The 23938-nt window shown below is 54.2% G+C and overlaps 1 protein-coding gene across 1 annotated transcript; it reads left to right on the plus strand.

The window, feature by feature from the left end:
* Positions 1 to 589: 589 nt before the first annotated feature.
* On the plus strand, positions 590 to 23342 carry LOC111153184 (pleckstrin homology domain containing O2). Its single transcript, XM_022512037.1, has 6 exons — positions 590 to 689; positions 7048 to 7197; positions 11499 to 11615; positions 16362 to 16466; positions 17965 to 18063; positions 20354 to 23342. The coding sequence occupies exons 1-6, from the start codon at positions 678 to 680 to the stop codon at positions 21362 to 21364; spliced, it is 1494 nt and encodes a 497-aa protein (XP_022367745.1). The 5' UTR covers positions 590 to 677; the 3' UTR covers positions 21365 to 23342.
* Positions 23343 to 23938: the final 596 nt, after the last annotated feature.

A 23938-nucleotide genomic window follows, 5' to 3' on the forward strand; every position in this document is an offset into this window, starting at 1 on the left:
GGAGGAGAGGACCAAGTCGTCGCCACTGCCCCATTGTCGAGGAGGAAAAAGGAGGAGCCTCTTGGTGCCCCCCATCTCTGGGCCGCCCAGGGCCTCATGAGCCAGCCCCACAACCCCAGCCCTCTCGGGTCTGGAAACCTCAAAGGCGCAACCCGCCAGCGCCTCCGGCGCTCGCTGGTCCTGCCCCACCCCAGTCCCGCCCTCGGGCCCCGCCCGCGTCCCTCCCGTCAGCCTCTGGCCGGAAGCCCCCTCCCCCTCCCTCCTCCCTGTCCCCCGCATCCTCTGTCCCCTCCCAGTCCCTCTTCCTCGGCGGGTCGGGGAAACCTCTCTCCGCCCTGTCCCGCCCCCTTCCTGCGTTCCGGCTTCTCCGTCCAGTCCCCAAACCTACGCCCGGCCCCGCCCAGGCTCCGCCCCCAGCACAGGCCCCCGCCCCCCCGTTTCCCGCCCCGGCCCCGGGCCTCCCAGCCCCGCTATTCCCTTCCCCGGGCCCCGCCCCTTGGCCCCCGGAAGCCTCTCCCCGCCCCCAACCCCGCCCCCCCCCGAAGTTTCTTGGGCCCCCAGCGGCCCGCGGGACAGAACGCAGAGAGCCGCCGCCCGGCCGGGTGTGGATGGAGGTGGCGAATCCCGCGCGGCGCGGGGGGTGAGCAGCGGAGCTGCGGGACTTCAGCGGACTCGCGATGGAGGAGGAGGTGAGGGCCGGGTCGGGAAGGAGGCCGGGGCTGGGGTCTTCGAGACCTTCACTTTTGTTGGGGTCGCAGGCTCAGGCCCTTGTTCCAACCTGCCCCTCTCCCGCGGTACTCCCGACACCTAACCCCTACCCCACCCCCATCCCCCCAGGCAGCTGGAGCAGGGGCTAGGGTTCTGCGTCCCGCACTTCGCGGACCCAGCCTCCTTGGATATCTCGTCTTCTCTCACCAACTGTGGGCATCGCGGTGGTTATTGTTCCCATTGGATTGACGGAGAGACTGAGGCTCTGGTCAGTTAACGACTCGCTGAAAGTGGCTTGGGTTACTGGGCTCGAACGGGGTTACGGTTGACACCCCGTGCTGGTCAGGTCTGATCCGGAGGAGGTAGACCGAGTGTGTATGGTGGAGTCTGCGGGTTTCACAGTCCCTGTCTCAAGGAATCTTGAGGCCGTGACCGTGTCTGTTGGTCCCTTTATAAGTCTCTTTATAAGTCCTCTTTCCCATACCCTCTCCCTTGCTCTGGAGTCAGGTCCACAGAGGGACTGATCCTGGCCACTGCCTTCCCCACCTCCTTGGGAGAGCCAACTCTCTGGCCAGCTGGGACACTGGACCAGCAATGCCCCTTGAGCTTTCCTCTTCCACCTCAGGACCCTCTTGGTCTGGAGTAAGCCAGGCACTCAGTGACCCCTACCCTTGACTTACAAACTCACCTCTCCCAGCAGCGCCATCATGGAAGCACACAGTGAGCACCTAATGTGTATCTGTGGAATGAATACTTTAGAGCCGGGATCTGCTGAGTCTCAAGGACTTTGCTTCTTGTCCCCTCAGGGGGTCTCAGCTCTTGCCCTTCCCAGCCCAAGGAAAGGGTAGGTGTCTGCCAGCATGGGTGGAGAGGAAAGATGAAACCTTCATTCTTGGGGCAACCCTGGTCAGCTGGGGAGCCCTTGGTGGACCAGGCTGTCTGTGTCCGCATCAGTGTCCAGCTCCCTACTTCCTGGGGCCACAGTCTGTTGGGGTTTCCTCCAGGCCAGGCCCTGCATTTCTGTGGGATGGTAGATAAGTCACTTCCCCTCTCAGCCTGCATTTCCTCTTCTATAAAATATAGGGTTTGGCCTCCTCCCCCTGTGTTGTGTGATTGTGTCCCCTTCTCTCAGAGTGGGTGGAAGTAGGGGGCAAAGTCAGGCCACTATAATTTGCTGTGGTTTCTTGCTGACAGGGGTGGGGCTGCTCCTCCCCCACTCCAGGCCCCTGGTGTGAGGGTTGGACTGTCTGGTTGTGGCCCCTCCCCTTCTCCCAGAGGATGTGGGACAGGATTACTCCATCTCCTGATCTGCTCTGGCCCCCAATTAAGGGAAGTTCTCCTGGGGCCTCCTGGGCCGATGGTTTGTCTCGTGGCCAGCCCAGCCCTGCACTCCCTCTGGTTCTGAGTTTCTAGCATTGCTACTTACTGACTCCCAAATGCCAGGAGTCCCCCACATACCTGAGCCATCTAAGGTCTTGCCTACCTCCTCCCCACGCAGCCAGGGGCTCCCTATCTCCTACCTCCTCTTAGGCATCCCTAATTCTTTTCCTCCCATTTCTTCTAATCATTTCTTTTTTCTGTAGGTCTCAGTGCCCATCGTTGTTTCTCTAAAACCTCTTAGATCATAGTTACCTGCTCTTCCCCATAACCTCAGGCAGGCCTCATCACCCCACATGTCTGTTTTTAGCCCTCTGCCTAGCTCAGAGCTTTTTCCCTGTGTCCCAGCTGCCCTGGTGCCAAGACCCCTCGGCTTCAATGGCCTCCTCTGTGCAATAGCTCGGTAGTCCTCATCAGTCTGAGGCTTAGTGAAGAAGTGCAGGTCTGGGCACTGGGCATTTGTCCACTTGAGTTCTCAGGGCCTCAGTTTCCCCATCCATAAAATGAAGGAGGTGGGCCATCCACAGATGTGATTGATATACATGCAAAAGCTTTGAAAACTGCAGATATCATGGATATTGTTGCTGCCACTGGAGTAAGGTTAAAACCCCCAAACTGAGGCTTTCTTTCCTATCTCTGCCCTGGGGTCCTGCCACTCCCTGCTTCCCTCTCATAGTCATGCCTTTCCCTGGCTCAGCCTCTAGTGGCTCCAGGCTGCCTATTTGCCCATATCCATCTAGACAGGCAGGGCAGTGTCCTGTCCCAGTCCTGGTTTTGTGACCTTGAGCTAATCTCTTGCCCTTTCTGGGCTATACTTTCTCATTCAATAGTGAAGGGGTTGAGTATAGGGTCTTTGATATCCTTTGTGTCCTTCCTTCTCCTCTGGGTCAAGGTGTATGCCTCTTTCTTTTCTCATTCCTACTAAAACCTTAGCTTCTCCAAGGGCTTCCCACACTCACCCCAAGCCCTTACCCCACCAGAGAGCTAGGGCTGAGGTTTCCCTCGGGGTAGGTCTTGTGTTCTCCCAAAAGCGGGGAATGCCCTTCCCACCTCCAGACTGAGGACTTTCCCTGCACAGGGTCTATGTTGACCTCATCAGACTGGAAGCTTCCTCCAGGCAGAGCCTGTGCTTCCTCTCTGGTTACCCCATCCCATCTTCTGACACAGTGGGTTCTTAGCAGGTCTGGTCAGCACATCACTGGGTTTAGGCAAAGGGCAAGGGCAAAGGTCATAAGCTCCCTGTGATGTGAGGTGCCAACAAGGTTCAGGTTCCTTCTACTCGTCTCTACCATGGCCTGGGTTGTGGTTTTCCACCTGTTCCCTTCTGTGTACAGGGTTAGGGTGCCTTGGCATCCTTTTCTTTTCTTAAAGGAATGATCCAGAGTGCCTCGCATCTCAGGCAAAAGGGAGCCAGGCTGGTGCTTAGGGGTGCCTCAGGAGCTGCTCACAGTGGGTAGGGGAGGGTCTGAGTGAGAATGGGTGGGAAGAGAGGGCGAAACAGGAAGAACAGTGGTCAGCTGATCAATAAGAGGAGAGGAGGCCGAGAAACTGGGCTGAGCAAGACAAAACCTCCCCTGTGAGCCCTGCCAAGGGGAGGGGCCATTTATTAAAACTTACTGGGGCATAGCCAGGCCCCCCAGTGGGAGTGTCCGAGGGGCAGGGTGGAGGGTGGCAGGCAAGCACGACTCTGGCCTCCAGCCAGGCCTCACTTTTGGGAGGCTCTTGCTGAGGCTGATTCTAGACAGGAAGACCCTTCCCTGGGCTTTGGTTTGTGCCACCTCCAGCCCCTCAGTTGTCACTCCCCCTATCCCCAAAGTGACTTCTCGCCTCAATCCCATCCTGTTCCCACCCATTCCCGAAGGCCCTGGACTTGCTTCTTTTTTTTTTTTTTTTTTTTTAAGATTTTATTTATTTGACAGACAGAGATCACAAGTAGGCAGAGAGGCAGGCAGAGAGAGAGGAGGAAGCAGGCTCCCCGCTGAGCAGAGAGCCCGATGCGGGGCTCGATCCCAGGACCCTGGGATCATGACCCGAGCCGAAGGCAGAGGCTTTAACCCACTGAGCCACCCAGGTGCCCCTGGACTTGCTTCTTTAGCTGACTCAGTCATGGTGTTCACTGGGCACTGCTCTATCTACTACACCCTGAGAGGACAGCAGTTAAGGCACAAGTGTCTAGTTTCGCCCCTTGGGAGCTTCCAGCTGACAGGAAGTTTTCACATGTCAGATAGCGGGTGAGGCAGGCAGTGGAGGTCACAGAGGGAGAGAACTTAGAAAGGGGTGTGCAATCCCATGGGGTGGTGGATGGGCCCCTGAAAAGCAGGAGGCAAGCTTGTAACTCAGCAATGGGAGACCAGGCAGAAGCTTCGTGTTCTGCAGTCCCTACTGCTTCATTTGAGAGAGACTGAGAGTCTGCAGTCCTAGGAAGTGGCCAACAGTGCTGTAGTTGCTGATGGAGGGGTGTGAAAGATGGGGTGGGGTTTCCCATCTCCTATTTCTTCCCTTCTAGCCCTGGGCCTGCGCCAGCCTGCAGGGGTCACTGAGGGAGATGAGGCTCCTGCTGGTCATGTAGCGAGTGGGGGCTGAACACAGGGTCTCTGGCGTTGGGGTTGGTGCATGATTGGATGTGAAAGGGTCAAAGGGTGCCGAAGTCCCCTCTTTCCTTGGTCAGGGTGGGTGGCTCTTAACTGGCCTGTAAGCAAGTCTCCCACTTCCACATTCCTCCATCCAGAGAGACCATTTGGGACCATCTGACTTCCCCATTCTTCCTGCCTTCTACAAGTTAGGGAGAGATGATGAGGGGCACCCCACATTCCTGGAGATCCTGGGGTACTGAAGCCCAGCAGCTAAGCCCAGAAGGGCCTTCTCCTAAATTCTGAACCAGGCCCAGGAAAAGTGTCCCTGAGAGCCAGAGGGATGCCATTGACGACAATGACAGCTACCATTTCCTAAGTTTAGGGTGTTCTAGGCACTACTTTATATGCCATATCTTTATTCAACAAACATTTATTGAGCATCTACTGAATGCCGGATGCTGTCTAGGCACTGGGGATATTGCAGTAAACAAAGCAAAAATCCTTGCCCTCGTGGAGTTAAAATCCTAGCAACTTCTGGTGTATCTCCATTTCACAGATGAAGAAACTAAGGCTTGGAGAGGTTAAGTGGCTTGCCTTGGGTTTGTGTGACTTGGGCTTCAAAGCTGACTCTCAGCCACCAGAGTGTGCAGTTCACAGGGGTGGGGCCACAGTGAGAACCAGGCTGGGGCTCCCCTGGCATGATAGAGAGCAAGGAGGCAGTGCCCTGCCCAGCCCCTGACAGCTCAGCACACTTCTGCCCAGGCTTGTCCTTCCAAAAGCAGCTGTGGCCACAGGGTATCCCTGGGGAGAGTTATGCTCCTTTTAACTGGGGCCCCTTTTTTGAACTTTATGTAAATTATAAAGTAGTCAAAATTAGTCAGTGCTAATTTCCTTCTAGCATCCTCTAGATTCGACACCTCTTGACCTTCCCTCTTTTACCCTCCCCTTCACACTCACTGCTGTGGGCACCAGTCACCGAAGCAAAGTGGTTAGCAAATTTTGGTGTATTTTTATTTTTCTTTCACAGATATTTCTTGAGCACCCATTATGTGTAAAGGAACAGTGCTAGGTGCTGGGGACCAGAGGTAAATATGACCCCATCTGATAGGCATGCACCTGACGGCTGGCCACCTAAGCAGATAATCAAGGGCCATGAGATGTCAGCAGTTGGCCTAGAAGCCCCAGGGTGGCTGCCCATGTCCGAGAATAAGACTCAGGTTTACCTCCTGTACCAGGCTGTGGTTGAAGGCAAAGTCCTTGGAGCCCTTACCAGATGGATGGCCACCCCCAAGTCCCGGCCTATGCTGGTGCTAAGAGCAGAGGACCTCCTGCTTTGGGGCATGAGGTGGGGCCCGCAGAATGGGTTCTCTTGAAGGGCAGGAGGTGGGGCCTGCAGAATGGATACTCTTGAAGGGCGGGGGTGGAGAGGCAGATGACCACCACCTGCCTGCTTCCTCCCATCCTTCCACTCCTGCCTGAATGTCCTCTCCCCTGGAACGCCTTCCTGGGCCACCCAGACCTCAGCAAGCTCCCCCACCGTCCTCTCTTACTCCCCTCTTCTGGATGCCGCCTTCACTGTAGCCTTCATAGCGTTTCATGCTTGTTAATGTATTTGTATCTCATGTTTGTTCGACTCCTCCTTCCCTGCATTGCCAGCTCTGTGAGGACAGAGATGCATTATTTTTACTCTTACTTACTTACACTTACGGGTGCTTACGTCAGCACCCGTGACGTCTTAGGTGCTCAGTGTAGTGTTTGTTGACTGGTTGAATGAATCCATGAGAGGCAAAGTGGTGGAGCTGGGAGAACATGGGGTCAGAGACCTGGTTTGAATTCTGGATTTGTCCCTCCCACTGAGTGACTCTGGCAAGTCATCTCCTCTCTGAGCTTCAGTTTGCCTGTGCCCTGTGGATAACGATGCTACCACCCCAGAGAGTAGTTAATATAGGTTAAGTGGGATGATGTGTATAAAACATAATCTGGTGCCTCAGTACTGAGGTGCCTGTTGCAATTATTGTTGTCGCTACTGTTCTTTTTAAGATTTTATTTATTTGAGAGAGAGAGAACACGGACAAGCAGAGGGAGGGGCAGAGGGAGAGGGAGAAACAGGCTCTCCACTGAGCAGGAGCCCCACGCGGGGCTCGATCCCAGACCCTGAGATCATGACCTGAGCTGAAGGCAGATGTTTAACCGACTGAACCGCCCAGGTGCCCCTATTCCTGTTTCTCCTGACATTGGACTAAGGGTATCTGCCTTGGGGTTTGTGGGGAAACTCATGTGGGATGGTATGAGGAGGTACCCAACAGAGGGACACATCCCTCTTGAGGCCATTGGACAGTGTGGCCCCATGGCAGCAGCCCTCATGGCATGTCTTGGTGCTATCTTACAGGGCGTGAAGGAAGGGGGCGAGAAGCCTCAGGGAGCGCGGAGGGCAGACAAGGCTGGCTGGATCAAGAAGAGCAGTGGTGGCCTCCTGGGGCTTTGGAAAGACCGGTATCTGCTCCTCTGCCAGGCCCAGCTGCTGGTCTACGAGAACGAGGTAAAGACCCCCCTGGCCCTGTGGTTGGGGGTGCCGGGAGAGGGGGCAAAGGGATGGCAGCCCAGGCCAGCTGGAGGATCCCAGAACTGGCACTGGAACACCTGCTCCACTCTTGACATGCTGTGTAACTGGATTTGGTTTGAGACCTGACTCCTTGGAGTGCCTGATCTTCTCTGGGTCACTGTGGTGTGGGGACAGTACCTCTAGGTACAAGTCTAGGGCTCCTGGATGAGGGGCTTGTTGAAGTCTAAGTGCACAGGGACCTGTGTGTCTCCTCACTGTGCATCTTATACTGTAACTCCTTGTCATTGAGCTAGATGCCACATAAGTGAATGTTCCAGAAAGCTAAAGCTTGTTCCATTCAGCAATGAGAATAGAAATAAAATTTTGCGCTCATGCTTATTGTGGGACTCTTCCGTATCTCCCATATGAGGCTCGTAGTAGTCCTGTGAGAGTGTCATCATGTCCCAGAGGAAGACACTGAAGCCCTAGGGGGCCAGTGACGTCAGCATCTCAGTGAATGAAGGAGTTGGGACCCAGACCAAATCCAGTGCTCCTTCCACCCATAGATTCTGGCAAGCAAACTCTAAAGCTTATTTTTGGTGGAAATCGGCTAAAATATGTTGAGTATTCTCTACCTTCTTCAACAGAAGGTGTTGGACTAAAAGTGAGTCTTTCCATGGTAGCTCCAAGTCACTTAATTATTAGACTAGTCCATCCTGCCAGACCGTACTTTTCAGCTTTTCTTTTTGCTTTAACGTCAAGCCCCAGTTGCCACCTCTGCCGTCCGTGTGCCTCTTATAGTCCTCACAGCTGCCCACGTCAGGCTTGTGCCCCTTCCCATCTCAGCAGGCTCGGAACTTGAACAACCAAGGATGTTAAAATTGTGTGTTAAGTAAGAGTCAATAAAGCTGTGGGTGAAGATCTGAGGAGGAAAGGTGGCTTTTACTTGTAGATGTCGTTTGTGTCCTGGTTTTGACGCCATGGGAAGGCCCATCCACGGAAGTGGACTATCCCTGCGTGCCTTTGACAGATGGAATACATGGGGCAGAACTGGCTTGGAGGCAGAGGAAGAGGGATCCTGCCTGTTTCCCACCATCTTTTCTCAGCATCCCTCAGGTTATCTTGGCAAATTCATAACTGTCCCAGGCCAAGAAAGGTTGGGCAACCAGATCTAACAGTTTAGAGAACTGCCTTTGTGAAGCACCTTGCCTTTCCTGCCTGAGTCCCCGGGCTCATGGAGTTGGGGTGTCAGAAGCAGCTGGAGGAGGGCAAGGGAATGAAATGTGCAGACAGTCCCCCAGATGTTCTATACTGCTGCTGTTACCAAATTAGGATGTGCTGTAGCTGCAGCAGGGGGATATTTTTATAAATAAAGGCAGTTGTCACAGCTCCTTCGGTCCCAGCTGCCATAGGAGTTGAATGACAAGCCCCCAAGCCGTCAGCCTGTCAGGCAGTGCCAGACTTGTCCTGGGCACCCTCTCCACATCTGGCCACAACTGGGAAGTGGGAAGGATTTCACATCCCATAAACATGAAACCTCTAAATCAGGCTTAAAAGTCACTATTAAAAACCTCCGTGCAATTTCAAGAACTTCGCACTTGGGGGGTAGGGAAGGTTGGCCCAGGAGCAGGAATTGAGAAATGCTTATGAGTTCAATTCCTCTTTCTGATGTCAGGAACTAGGCGAGTGCAAATGGCTCTTGGCTGTTTCTTTACTGTCAGTGAGGCTGACATTCCAAAAATGCTGCCCCCACCCAGTGCCTGCTGGTTTATCCGTTTTTCTGAGCTGCAGAAGGGCCAGATGATTCAGCGTTTTGGGTGGAGAGGAGACCCAGGTCAGGAAACCCTGGCGAGAGCCGGGTGGTGGGGATGGACTGACTTTTTGTTCCCAGACAGAGGAGGGTGTGTTTGGGCCTGTAGTTGTCCAGTTGAGGGAGGCCTGTGCACATGGGGCAGGTGATCTGCTTTCTCTGGGACCAGGCATCCTTCCCCAGGCAGCTTCTTTCTCTGGATGCAGGTAGGAGGGGACCTGCTAGACCAGAGTCTCACCCTGTGTCAGGCATTCAGTCCAGCAAACTAATCCGATATGTGTCCCTCTTGTGGGCGGCCTTTCATAGGTTATCTCTGGTTACCTGCTGTAGAGGTAACCAGACACATATGCACCCCAGGGTAGACAGAGATGCCCAGCAGGGAGTTAGGACTGCTCTTCCCCATGGCAGGGTGGCCCTAGCGCCTCATATAGTGCCTGTGCCTGGCAGGTGCTCTGTGGATGGGAGACCTCAGAAGAGGGAGAGTACCAGGGCTCAGATGTGGGGGTGTGGCAGGAGGCTTCCTGGAGCAGGTGGATATTACTAGCCCTGTGTGGAGTAGAGGAACTTGGAAAGACTTGGAAACTAGGGGTTGGAAAGAGATGCTTGGAAGCAAAAATGAAAAAAGACACTTCACTGAACCTGGATGGGAAAGATCTGGTCACCCTGGCCATCTATCTGTTCCCCTTCCCCAGACAGCCCAAACAGAGAGCAGGTCAATGGTTATCGCCCTTGGCTATACAGTCATCTCTTGAAAAATACAGATGCCTTGGCTCCAACCCCCAGAGGTCCTGATGAAATTGGTCGGAGATGTTGCCTGGGCATTGGGGGTTTTAAAGCTCCCAGGTGCTATTGTGGTTGAGAAGCTCTGGAGTAGAGCAGAGGTTCTCAAACTTCTGCATACAGCAGAATCACCTGAAGTGCTTGTTAGTCGTCAGACTGTTAGGCCCATTCTCCTGTGGTTATGATTCAGTGGGAATGAGGCCTGAGAATTCGCATTTCTAACTAGTTCTCATGTGATGCTGCTGCTGGGCCACGTGCCTCACTTGGAGGACCACTGAGACACAGTGACCTGTTGCTAAGGTATTGATCACCAAGCCTCTGACTGTGGCTGGAAGGAGTGGTGTGCTAGAAACAGCTCTGACTGGGAGGCAGGAGGTAGCTTTGCTTTTGGCCCTGCCCCTTACATTTGGCTGTTCCCATTGGGCAAATCAGTTGCCTCCAGTCCTCATTCTCTTCCTGTATATAGTGAGGCAAATACTGGGCTTCTAGGCTTTCATGAAGATTGGGAGGCTCAGGAGAATCAAAGAAGCAAAAGTGCCTGCTAAGTGTCAGGGCTTCTTAACATATGCAGATTATCATGGAAGGAAATCAGGGCATTTCCTCTGCAGACAGTTGAGTCACTGCCTCTCAGATATTCCACCAAAAACTGCAGAGCACCAAGGCGGTCCCTGGTGGGTGCTCTTGCTGGCTCTCTGAGTGATGTCCAAGCACAAGCATGTCCTAAACTTGTTGGCCAGCCTCTTGGGCAGCTCTCCCCTTTAGCCCCCATCTCCAGGGTTTGCTTCTTCTTCCCCGGATGCTCAAGGGTGAGAATGCAGCACACTGAGAAGCTGTCCCAGCTGGGTCTCCCCTGGAAGAGGAAGGAACTGATTACCCCTGGGTGGGGAGCTGGTCCCAGGCAGCTTGCATCAAAGGCACTTGGTAGGTGGAGCCCCCATGGAGAAAAAGACACCAGTGCCAGGGCTGGTGGGCAGGAGTGCAGCCCAGCCAGTGTCTAGGGGTGGCCTAGAAGAGGCTGCCCACTGTCTTTTTAGTGATGAGGCTTCAGGATGGCAGGTTCGTGGAGGGGATTGCTTTTGAAGGAACTCTTGCCCTCTCCATTTTGCAGGCCATGGAAAGTGGCCTCCCCACCTAGCCACAGGTCAGCAGAGGAAGATGCCAAGTGGGGAAGTCAGTTCAGGATCATTGTGGTAAAGGCAGGGTGTGCAGCTCAAATGTGCCTAGTTCACATTTCCCTCTGTGGCTCTGCCTGGAAGGCTTTTTCTTTTTTTCTTTTTTTTCCTTTTTTCTCATTTTGTGACATCCTGTTCCCTCTTCTAGGCTATCTCTTCCACAGTTCTCTGTGTGACCTCTGGGCCTGCATGGATCCCCAGGTGTCCTTTCCAAAGTCTCTCCAGCTTCTGCTGTCTCCTCCTTTAGCCTTAGGCATTTGAATCAGCCCTGCTGCCCACCTCCGGCCTGGGTGCCCTGTATCTCATGTGGATGCTGAGCCTTGAGGGCACCCTTCCAGTCAGCATGGGCTGAACACTACCTACTTGCTGGGGTCCAAACACCACATCTTGGTGATTGACTGGCAGCCCAAGGTTGCCTTTTGACCATGTGATGCCCTCACTGACTGGGATCAGGGTCTGAGGTAGAGCCTGGGTGTTTGAGGGTCTGGATGTTTCTGGCTCTCATCGATTCATGTCTTCTCTACCTCCCTCCCTAGGATGAGCAGAAGTGTGTGGAGACAGTGGAGCTGGGCAGCTACGAGAAGTGCCAGGACCTTCGTGCCCTCCTCAAGCGGAAACACCGCTTTATCCTGCAGCGATCCCCGGGGAACAAGGTAGGGCTATGCCCACTGCTGCCTGACCTCCCTCCAGGCCAGGGTAGGTTTGGGAAGATCACCCCCGGAAGGCTCTCTAAGGCAGGCCAGGCCCCTGGATATAGCCTCTGGAGGGTCTCTGGAGTGTGGCTGAGGCTCAGACCCAGGGTCTGCCACAGGTTGGACCTTTTACTCATTTTGGCCCAGAGTCTCCCCAGTCCCTGGTTGATGCATTTAGGGCACTTCTGAGATATCTGATCCCCTCTCCCCTTCCAGGCTCTGGGGCCTCCTTCCCAGGCTGTAGTTGGAGGTGGGGCCCTTGGCCTGCTCCCACACCCTGGACACATGAGGCTCAGAGCTGAGACAGGAAAACTGGGGAATGAGGCCTTCAGCTCGCCAGGCCTGCAGTACCCTGATACTGTCTGGGGCAGAGGGGAGGCTGTGACCTCCGCTTCATTTCAGGCCTTCGTGGGTGGGCCACCCCTCCTGCTCCATCCTGGACTCAGTGCTCACAGACCTGCAGCCCCCCACCTTCCCTCCCTTTGCACTTTCCATTTCTTAGCTAAAGCTGGAGAAGGTCTCTTGCCTGGGCGGTTCTTCCCCTGGGACGCGCTGTGTGTGCAGATGAGGTTTTCTGTTTGCACCACATTCCTCTGGCAGGGAGTCTGGGTGGGTGTTGATGCATGGTATAGTTTCACAGATGTCAGGAGGGAGTTCACATTTGAGGCTGGCGTGTACAGCACCTCTCCAGCTCGCGCCCATCTGCAGCTGGGCCACGCCTCACCCCAACCCCTGCACGTCATATGGAGCCTCACAGAGTGAGGCTGAGTTACAGAGGCTGGGGGTTGGGAGCATCTGGTCTGGGTCTGCTGGAGGCCATTCTGTTCTCCCCCAGCTTTAAGGGCTAGGAGCCTAAGTCCTCAGATCCCGAGGGCTCTGGGCCCTGGAGGAGGCTGTGATGTGTTACTCACTAACCCTTTGTCTAGCTCCGAGGGGGGTGGGACACAGAGGCATCTGTGGAGCTCTGGGAATTGGGGTATGAGTCCAGGTTTATGGTGCTGTGACAGTTCATGGGGCTGGACCCTGGTTTCACTTGACATCTGCTGCTTAGGGCCCTTAGGAAAAGGAGAACCATATTTTGGTCTCTCAGTCCTGTTAGCCCTCTCCCTGTTCTGGAGACCTACTTTCCTCTCTGAGCAGGCATTGTTGTGTGTGAGTGACATGCAGAGCACGTTATGTGTGGAGGGTTGTGTGTGTGTGTGTGTGTGTGTGTGTGTATCTTTATATGCAGGTGAGTGTTCACCTGACCATGGGTCTGTCTGGGTCTTTGTATGTCTCTGAATGAGCTTCTGTGGATGTGGGGGGCTAGGGCTGTGCTTGTCTGTCCTCTGTCAGTGCTGTTGTGTGGGCTGCCTCCTTTACCCAGCTTTAACAATCAGCTGATGGTGGGCTTAGGTGGGTTGGGCCCAGCTCAGGGTGGCCCATCACCTTCAGAGGGGCCTGTTTGTGCAGCTGCATTCTTAGCTGCTTTGGCCAACACCCTGCTTTCCACCCCCCAATCCTGTTAAGAGTTCAGGTTGGCTCTAGGTGACTCTGGGAACAGGATGATAAGTCGGGGAGATGGGGCTATGGAGCAAGTAGTGGGGGCTGCAGGATCGTGGGAGGACAGTACATCTGGTTCCACTCCCCTGGTTCTCACCACCTGAGAAATTACAGAGAGGAGGGCTCTCCAGAAATCAGATAGTGCACCGCCCAGAGCACCATGTTCTCCGTGTCCTCTCACCCTCCTTTTCCTATCGCCCTGGGTGTTCGTTCCCCATCCTCAGTGAGGCAGCCGGCTGGCCAGGAGGTCACATGACCCTGGCAGTCTGGTCCTGAGGCTGCCTTTTTTTCCCCCTCTAATCAAATAAACAAAGACTCCAGTGTCTTGCATGTCCCTCTCCCCCTGCCTCCCATCCCCACGCCCTTGCCATGAGGTCACAGGCAGACGCTGCCAGGAAGCAGGGTGGCCTAGCTGGGCCTTGCTGCCCTGCTGGTCTCGGCCAGTTTGGCCCATTCCTATTTCCTGCTGCCTGTCTCCCCCTCCCACTTTTTTCCTGTCATTTTATCCTCCCCCCTTTCCCAGGTCATGTAGGCCTATTCTGTGGCCAGTCCTGTTAGCTGTGCAACTCCTAGCAGCTCCTGTGGCCCTGGGGCTTCTTGGAAGCACTTGAGAAGGACCTGTGCAGCCTGTGGCTCTTTGGGACACAGGGCCAGGGGTGGGGCAGGAGGAATAACTTCTTGGTATTCCAGTTGTGCCCATTCTGGTCCCCCTTGTGGGATGCCTGACTCATAGAGCCAGGATAACAAGGTTCTTCAGAGTGGGACTGGGTCCGATTTAACCACATATTCTGTCTCCCAGGGGATCCCTTTGGCTAGTGTGTAGGTCTTCCTAAGGCCTTCTCCCTCACAGAGGAGAAGAGAACAGAGGCTGACCCCCTGCCAACCCCCGAGCCTTTTTCACGTGGGCTGGCCGGTAGGGAAGGACTGCAGCTTGGGTTGGGCACAGTGGTTCTGATCTTGTCCCACTGAGGCCTTGAGTAGTGCACAGCCTGTGCATTGTGGGTTGGTGGGACTAGAACACTTTTAGCTTGACTCCCAGGCCAGTGCTCTTTCTCTGCCCTGCTCTTGCTCCATCTGTGGCTGAGTTCAAGTATATGCCTCTGCAGCTTTCTGGAATGCTAAATCCTGCACTATGCAGGCGCCCCACCATCTCTGGGCCTGCGAGGAGGAGGAGCAGTTGGGCTCCAAGGGGCTGGCCCTGGACCGCCTTTCTGACAGCCCCTGTCACAGGGTTGGGTGGGCCTTTGCAGAGCCTGGATGTAGCCTCTGTCCCTCCCTGAGCCCCCTGCAGCCCTGATGGCTGGGCTAAGAGGCAGTTGCCAAGGTGCCCTGGGGTTTCTGACTTAACTGCAGATCTGCTGCCAGGATCGAATTTACCCTGGTCATGCAAATGAGCATTTGGCTGTGCCTGGCATGGGAAGGTGGGTGGGACCCAGGGCCCTGCATGAGAAGGAGGTGGCAGCCAGGAGGAAGTTATATAACGAGGATGCTGTGGGGGCCAGGCGAACTGTGGTGTTATATAACTTAGAGGGTGGCGGGAGGGAAGGCGCTATCTAACACCAGGGTGGGGGATGGGCAGGCTGGCAGCCTTCCCGACCAAGAACTAGGGCATCTTGAGGTCAGAGTGGGCAGTGGCCCAAAAACGGGGCAAGGGAAGGAACTGTGGGTCAGTTCATTCATTTATTGGCTCATTCATTCAGTAACTGTTTACTGAATACCTACTGTGTGCAGGGCCCTGGCTTTAGTCATGTTTAATACCCTCAGCATTGCTTTGGGGCAGGCATGACCCCTTTGTCCAGATTGGGAAACTGGGACTGTTTTGTCAGAAGGCAGGCAGTGGTGATAACTCCTGTTACTGAGCACTCACTCTGGCCGAGCTCCAGATTCAACACCTGAGATACACAGTTGATCTTTACAGCTCCATGAGGCAGGTTGTGGGGTCTTGACCTTTTATAGATGAGGAAACTGAAGCTTAAGGTCAGCCAGCTGTAGGTGGTGTTCTGTCCAATTCAGAGGCCCTAGTGTGCAAAGTGTCCCCTTAGTGTGTGTGGCTTTGCTACTTTTATATTTCCTGTCTGACCTTGGAGCCAGACAGGGAGGGGGCTCTCTGAGCTGCCCTCTGATGCTTCTTTTTTCCCAAGATTTAAATTTCTTTTTTTAAGTAATCTCTACACCAATGTGGGGCTCAAACTCACAACCCTGAGGGACACCTGGTGGCTCAGGCAGTTAGGCGTTTGCCTTTGGCTCAGGTCATAATCCCAGGGTCCTGGGATTGAGTTCTATATCCGGCTCCTTGCTTAGCGGGGAGCCTGCTTCTTTCTCTGCCTGCCCCTCCCTCTGCTTGTGCACACACACACACTCTCTCTCAAATAAATAAAATCCTAAAAAAACAACCACCACCACCACCACCTCACAACCCTGAGATCAAGAGCCTCATGCTCCACTAACTGAGCCAGCCAGGTGTCTCTCTGATTCTAATGTATGAGCTCGGAGCTCCTGCCTGAGATGAAAAGGGACCCTTGGGGTGGGGTGGGGTGGACTCAGGAGACATGGGATTACTTTAGGTCACCTTGGCCAAGTCCCATCCCATCTGTAAGCCTTTGTTTCCTTATTTGTACAATGAGGGGGTTGGAATTGAACCCCGGTGCCCTTTCTCTTGTATAATCTATGATTTAAGGGCAGAAAGGAGACCCTGGGATTTTTTTCACTTGGCCAGGGCTGAATTGGGGGGCCCCTGGGGAGCTGCATGTGGCCCTGGTTCCACGGGGTCTTCACTGATGGACACCCTTCATACCTGTCACCTCTGTCACTATACTCAACCTGGTGTGGAGGAACATCAGGACAATTCCTACTTTATGGAAAAAACAGACAGCTGGTCTGGGGAACTTAAATGGAGTAAGACCTGATGTTGGCTCTTTCCACAGGGCAAGGTGGATTCCAATCCAGATCTCTGACAGCATCATGCTGAGAACAAGCCCCTTCTCTGCTGGATCTGTGCCCCACCCCCAAAGCCCCATGTCAGACCTGTTATGGGGGTCATTTCAGTTTGCTCCTGGCCAGCTGTGCCAGGGCAGACTTTGGGATCTGGGATGGGAGGCTTCCTTAAGACCCCAAATATAAATTCTGTTAAACGTCTGCCATCCACTCCATCCATGCTCCCTGCAGGTCAGCGACATCAAATTTCAAGCAACCAGTGGGGAGGAGAAGGAATCCTGGATCAAAGCCCTCAATGAAGGGATCAACCGAGGCAAGAACAAGGCTTTTGATGAGGTGCGATACGGTCCTGTGGATGACTCTATGTCCACTTTCCCACCATGTGTGATCTCAGAGAGGATTCTGCCTGCCCCACCTCAGACAACCTCTTGATTATGTCATTGCTGCAAACACTGGACATCTGCTATTGTTACCTCACTTAATATTCACAACACCTCTCAGAGTAATATACCCATTTTAAGGATGAAGAAACTGAGGTGTCAATAAATTAGGTAATTTGTTTTAAATTAAAAAGTGAGTAACTGATAGAGTAGAATTTAACTAGTGGCAGCCCTTCAGCCTTTCCAACCCAGCCTTAGCTGAAAACAGCTGGTGGGCCCAGCCCGGAGAGGTCTTAGGGATGCTGAGCTGAGAGCTTTCAGTCAAGTCTAGGCCAGGCTGGCTCTGGCCTTGGGCTTCCCCATCTGTCGGCAATGACCAGCCAGCCCCCCATACTGTAGTGTGATCTGTGGCAACAGTGGCTATGATCAGGCTTTCAGTAGGCAGGGTATCCCATGGGCCCAGATCTCCTAGGGAGGATTTGTCTTTGACATCATGGATTCACAGCTATTTGGGTTAAAATGGACCTGGGGGCCACCTAATCTGAGCCCTTGGATTGCAGAAGACTAAGACCTGAGGGAAGGAATCTTCCCAGGCAAGTCCCTCTTAACACCTAGGTCTCCTGATTCACAGCCATGACTCCTATGTCATGTTTTATGAGACTCCGTTATGCTCAGCTCTTTACTAGCTGCAGAAAATATTCCCTTTCCATGGGTGAGGGGTGATGGGACATATAGATGTTGGGGGCCACTGAAACAGCTGTCTGTCAGCCCACAGACTTGGAGCAGTTAGGAACAGACTGTTGAACTTCGCCCCCGCCCCCCACCCAGGGTGGGTCTGACTTTGAGCCTGACTTAAGGGTTAAAGAATCTTAGCCATATTCCCCATCAAGGACAAGCTGCACCGGGGTTTAGCTTCTGGATTTCCCATGCAAATCTTACTTACTCTGGCTTCCCAGCTATTCCTGACTGTCTTTCCTTACCATCAGAGAGGATATGCTATCCTCTAGACACCCTGGCCCAAAGGGGCAGAGGCCCTGCTCTTTCCTGGGCTTTTTGCTTTTCCAAGGACCTGGGAGAGTGACAGGGACCATTTTCTGGAAGCCAGGCACCAGGGATCACGGGCCTTCTCCCCGCTCCCCCAGCTGAGCACAACAGCAGCCTCAGTGCTGCTTGTATGTATTTGCAGTAAACTGAAGGGCAAGGGCTGGTAGCCCAGATCCAGGCAGGAAGACTGAGGTAGAGAGGAAGAGCCTCCGACTGCTGAGAGATGACAAAGGCAGTGTAGCAACAGGAAGAAAAGCAAAGTCCAGACACAGGGAAATGCCTCAAAGAGAGGGCCAGTGGTGGGGCTGTGCCCTCTAAAGGGAAGATGATGGTGTAGACCCTGCCTCTGATATGGGCCTGGGCATTTCTTCCTCTCCCTACCGGGCACTGACCTTATTCCTTCTTCTCAGGTGAAAGTGGACAAGAGCTGTGCCCTGGAGCACGTGACACGGGACCGGGTGCGTGGGGGCCAGCGGCGCCGGCCACCTACAAGAGTCCACCTAAAGGAGGTAAGACTTTGCCCCCAGCTTAGGTCGGAGATCAGTTGAGCCGGGGATCCCAGCTCCTTAAGGTGGCAGCCAAGCTCGGGCCACCTTTTTACCTGAGGACTCTTGGAGTTGGGGCTTCCTGAGTGGTATGCAGGGTGTCTGTGTGTGGAAGCTCGTGTGTTATATGTGCTTGAGGAGGAGAGATGCCTGCTTTGCTTGTTGAGTCTACACACTGGCCTTATCCAGAGTCAGTACCTGAGGGAAACTGAGATCCTGAGGCTAGGCCCTGCCTCTCAGAGTTCAGCTTCCACCTAGAGAAAAGACCTGCCTGCAGACTGCTCCAAGCAGAATTGTGTCTGACTTCTGTACAGAGGAGGGCTCTGAGAAACGGGAGGGCTCTCCAAGCAGAAGAGACCATGGAGGGCCTACTGGCACTTGAGCCAACCCTTGGAGGATAGGAAGGGTTTCAGTTGGCACACTTGATGTGAGGGAGCCCCCTGGCCAAGGGAATGACCTGAGCTGAGGTAGGAGAGTTTGGGGTATACTGAGTTCTTCTGATGGGTTGATGAGTCTGGGAAGGTGGGTTGAGGGTAGGAAATTGTAGAGGCCTTGAATGCTGGAACTGGGAATAGAATGCACAGGAGAATACATTCTAGAGATCAGTTGAGGCCCAGGGTGCAGTGGGTTGGGTTGAGGGAGGGAAAGGCAAGGAGCCAAGAAAAGGGAGGAGGTGGGCCCTCCGGACCCCAGGAAGGGATGAAAAGAGAGGCCATAATGGGAGAGACACTGGGAAGCAGGAGCCATCTGGGCTTTCCACTGAATACAGGGTTAGGGGAGGCAGACCAGACAGAGGGGAGGGTGGTCCAGAGGTGGACCCAAGCCTGCCAACTGGGTGAATGGAGGCCCTGGGAATAGAGAATCTGGGAGAAGTTATAGGCAGGGTGAGGGTTGTGTTGCTGATGGGGGTGGATGTTAGGGGGAAAGATTTTGGAGGCCAGGAAAAAACCTCAGCAAATGCTACATTTGGGGAGTGGGACCAGGCAGTAGATAGCCAAGGAAGAGGAAGCCAGAGAGGCAAATGGCAGTCCATAGAGAAAGAAGGACACAGGACATGGGGGTTATCAGCCAGGTTGGCAGCCACAAATCACAAAGGCAGGACTGGGGAAAGGGGCAGGTGGTGACATTTACTGCATAAATATTCTCAGAAGAGGAGTTGGCTTAGGTTTGTCAAGGGGAACAGGGCTGGGGGTGCCAGAGGGAAGGGGACCATGGTAGGGAGGAGAGAGAAGGGAAGGGGCCAAGGTCATTGGAGAGTTTGTTTCTGAAATGAGATAGCCTGTTCATGCCTGTCAGCGGAGGGAATAAAGCCTGCAGAAGGAAAGACTGACATAGCCAGAGAGAAAGGAAATGCCTGAGGGGGTGGGCTAGGTGTTAGGGGAGGGCTGGCCTTGGAGGGAGAGACCCTCTGAGAAGAATTCAGGGAGAGACTCATGTCCCAGTGACTGAGCGAGCATATGTGTTGGCCAGATCACCTGTGTGCATGGTAGAAGAGAGTGGGGGTCCCAGCCAAGACCCCCACCACGAGGGACCCTGGGAGAGGCCTCTTGCCCAGCCCTGCTCCAGGGCCTCTGAGGCTCCCTGGGAGGGTCTCCATCACCGGGGGGCTGCTGGGTGTCCCTGTGGGTCCCTGGGGTAAGGTGAGGGGGCAGCTGCTTCTTGGTGCAGCTGTCCTCCTGTGGCGGTCAACTGTGGTTTGGGACCACATCTGACAGCATGAGGAGAGTAGGCACTGGCTGCAGAGATCTGGGCTGGAGGGCTGGCTGTGAGGCTGGCAGATCAGAGAGCAGTCTCCAGAGAGGGGAAGCAGAAATGAGTGGGCTCGAGACAACTCAGAAGACCATGTTTGAGTCCTGGTCCCATCGCCCCGCTGAGTGAATGGTTGCACAGACGGGATCCTCCCAAGGCCAGACAGCCAGAAAGATCAGAAACAGAGCTGGAACCATGTCCCCTGCTGCCCAGGCCAATACAGTTGTCACTGTAAACAGTCTCTTTCACAGGCTGGGGCACCAAGAGGACTAGGCTCTGACTTCCTGGCTTGTGATTCCAAAACAGGGAGTTTTGTGCAAGTGAGGGAGAGGAGAGGATTCATCGAGACTCAATTTAGCTTCTAATCATGTGGCCTTGGAAGCAGAGAGTGGGGGCTGGGGACCTGGGCAGCCTGGATGGGAGGGCTTGAGTACCCTTATGGGTGGACACATCTGACCCAAATGCCAGTTACCCAAGATGACACCCATATACTGTCCCCTACCAGGTAGCCAACGCAGCTTCTGATGGGCTTTTGCGCCTGGACCTCGAAGTTCCAGATAGTGGGCCACCGGTGTTTGCCCCCAGCAGTGATGTCAGTGCAGCCCAGCCCCGGGAGATACTCAAGCCCCCTATGCCTCCTACCAAGCCTTCCCCAGCACCTGAAACGACTAGCCTTGGTGACAGCATGGAGACCCCTGCTGGGGAGGGAGCCCCTTCCCCTGTCTCAGCAAGCTCTGAGTCCCACCCTAGGAGCCAAGAGGACTCAGAGACTCCGGAGCAGAACAGTGGCTCTGAGCAGCCCCACAACAGGGTTCTGCCTGACAAACTGAAAGTGAGCTGGGAGAACGCCAACCCCAAGGATCCCCCTGACTTTGAGAGTACAGAAATCCAGGTTCCCTGCTCTGAGACTCCTGAAGCTGTGCCCAAGGAGGGTGGGAAGCCCCCTACACCCCCACCCAAGATCTTATCAGAGAAACTGAGAGCCTCCATGAGTAGGATGGAGGCTTCTGGGCCAGCCCAGAGTCCTGAGGCCTCTGAGACCTCTGCCCCAGACCCAGCAGAGATTTCAGTGAATGGCATGGATGACAGTCCCAAGCCCATCAAGCCACCCCAGGCCTCAGGCATCTCAGAAACGACACCAGAGGATGCAACAACACCCACAGCACTGCCCCGCTGGGACATGCCACCTCATTTCCATACCCGCTGTTCTTCCTTGGGGGACCTCCTTGGGGAAGGCCGGCGGCGCCCACGGCAACCTGGAGAACGGCTGTATCGGGCCCAGCTGGAGGTGAAGGTGGCCTCAGAACAGACAGAGAAGCTGCTGAACAAGGTGCTGGACAGTGAGCCGACCCCCGTAAGTGCTGAGACATTGCTCAGCCAGGCTGTGGAGCAGCTGAGGCAGGCCACCCAAGTCCTGCAGGAAATCAGAGATCTGGAAGAGCTGAGCCAGGAAGCACCTGGGCTACAGGAGAAGCGGAAGGAGCTGGTGACCATCTACAGGAGAAGTGCACCCTAGGGCCTGCTGGGCCAGGGCACGGTCCCTCCTAGTCTGCACAGTCCATCACTGCCCAACCCTGCCAAAAAACATGCTTCTGCTCAGGCTGCAGAAGGGCCATTAGGCATGTTGGGGGCATGGCCAGGACCTGCAGATTCCTGGCATCCTTCCCACCCTGCTCTGGCCAGTGGAGCCAGGTGCCACCCAGGGCCACTATCTGGCCCAGCCTCTAGGCTCTGGGCTTGGGCCGGGAGCACACACTTGGTTGCTTGCATGGTTGTTCTGAACTGCCCCAGGGCTTTAGCATGGCACTTGGGGTTTCTGGGGGTGACATCATCTCTGCTTCCCACCCCCAGTAGTTTACATTCCTGACTTCTGAATAGAGCACAGCTGAGCCCCCCTGCAGCTCCCATGTGCACATGTTCCCGGGCAGAGAGCCTTCTGGCCGAGGCAGCTCCGAGCCGTAAGCAGCCCTCCCCACACACCTACTAGAAGTAGCTGCCAAGGCCTTGCATCCAGGCTCGAGGTTCTTCCCGCAGCTGAGTGAGACCTGGAATCCAGCTAGGGCCTGTGCCAGCAGGTGGGAGGCAGCTGTGTGAGAATGCCAGTGGATGTGTGGCTCCTTTCTGGGCTTGTTTCCCATTCTGCAGGCCTTCCCCTCTGGTGAGCTATGATTGGAGGATTCCAGGGTGGAGGACAAACTCAAGGGTCTCCTAGTCTAGTCTCTACCCCCGAACCAGCCTGTGTCCAGCCTTGCACATTCCTGTAGAGGTGAGCCCGAGAATGGCTCTAATGTCAACATCAGAAAATCCTGTATATACTTCATTATAAATCAACCTTCAGAAGAGAAGCCACCTCAACTTCCGTGCCTCCCCAGATGGGATTTATATCTGGGTCTCTGGTTCCACCTCAACCGAAACAGGTCCAATATCCCAGTCATTTGTTTGAATGATGATGGGGGTATGTTGGGGCCTGAAATAATTTCCCTTTTCCCTGTTCCCCCCACCCCTCTGGCTCAGGCCCCAGATGGACTGCTCCTCCTGAACTTCCTTGTTTTAAGGGCATTTTCTTCTGTCCCTTTCCTGGTCCATGCTTGCCTGGGCCTCTCTCTCTCTGTCCCACCTCCTTCCCCCAATCCCCCCCCCACAGTTGTCCCTGGCTCTGGGGATCCATCCAGTCTCTGTGTAGGTGCAGAGCCCCCCGAGGGCCACAGCCGCTCTCCCTGGGGCCTGTGGGAGTGGGAGCAGCTTCTGACAGATCTGTTCAGGGGGTTTCTGCATGTGCACTTTTATTTACTGAAAAAGGAGAAGGTGGGGGTCATAGCTGCATGCCCCGGCCTTTCTGTCCACTGCCCCATCACCAGTCGTGCCCACTGAGACCTGCCAGTGCAGGTCAATGCCTTCTTTACTGTACTTCTACTTTGTTCTTGAGGATAATGGCCAGGGATCAAGAGGGGCAGATGTCTACTCTGCAGCCTGCGCTAGGCAGGGTGGAGGTGAACAGCAATGTCCTGACTCACGAGGCCCCACTGGTCTCCTCAAACTACACTCCATGGACAAAACTAGGTTCCCATGCCACATTCTGCCTATCCGTCTGCCTTCAGTAGGAGAGCAAGGATGTCATCATGTGCCCATGTCACATGGCCCCCTGCAGTCTTCTCTTGGGGAACAACTTTCCCCCCACCAGCAGCCTGGGCTGGGGCTTTAGCCAAGTCACCTGTTTCCAGGGACTAGAGCCTCAGTTTCCTCCTCTGATAAGTGACCAGATTAAGCAAGTAGCTCTGGGGCCATCTCAGTGACCTAATGCCATTGGTTCCTATGGAGTCCCCAGGCCATGGTGGCCTGGGCCCCAAGGGGAAAGCTAGCTTCAATGGGAGGGGTAGAAGGATGGGGAATATACAGGGGCTGCCTTGCCTGCCTCCTTGAGGAGGATGGCATTCCATGTCTTCTGTCATGAAGCGCCTTTCTTGAAGTTTGGCAATAAATCCCTTTTTATGGAACTTCTCTGCCGCAAGCCTGTTTGTTAGTGTGGGGATGAGCTCTAGAGCTGGCCTCAAGGAAGCAGAGGGCAGGCGGGGGTTGGTCAGTGGCATCACCAGTCTTTTAAGTTTCATTCTAGGGCTCCCTTCCCATAGGCTGGGCCCCATCTTTGCTAAACTCAGCCAGGCCCTCCAATTTTACCCCCTCCCCACCCCCACCTACACTGTTTCTATAGCTGGGAGCTAAGTGTCATAAAGAACACTTTCGAATTTTTAGAGACTATTTGGAAATTATTTCAAACAAAATTTGCAAGAATAAGAACAGTACAAAGAAAACCCATGTGTTATCAGACCCATTGGTTTATCTTTTGAGTGCTTTCTGTTGTTAACATATATATTTTTTCTGAATCACTGAGGAATTCATTTTCATGGTCCCTTATCCCTAAATACTTCGGTGAGCATTTCCTAAGTATATTCTTTCATGTAACCATAATACAGTTATCAACTTGAGAAAATTTAACATTGGTGTACTTATTATTGATCTTATTCCAGTTTTGTCATTTGACCCAATAATCTCATTTATATTTTTCCTTCAGTGTAGGCTTAAGTATTACATA

The sequence above is a fragment of the Enhydra lutris genome, unplaced genomic scaffold (assembly GCF_002288905.1).
Source record: "Enhydra lutris kenyoni isolate GAN:26980312 unplaced genomic scaffold, ASM228890v2 scaffoldscaffold31, whole genome shotgun sequence".
In the NCBI taxonomy this organism is placed as follows: domain Eukaryota; kingdom Metazoa; phylum Chordata; class Mammalia; order Carnivora; family Mustelidae; genus Enhydra; species Enhydra lutris.

Coding starts and splice junctions, on each gene's coding strand:
- LOC111153184 (XM_022512037.1), top strand. Junction 11,616..16,361: donor AGCGATCCCCGGGGAACAAG/GTAGGGCTATGC, acceptor TGCTCCCTGCAG/GTCAGCGACATCAAATTTCA. Junction 18,064..20,353: donor CAAGAGTCCACCTAAAGGAG/GTAAGACTTTGC, acceptor GTCCCCTACCAG/GTAGCCAACGCAGCTTCTGA.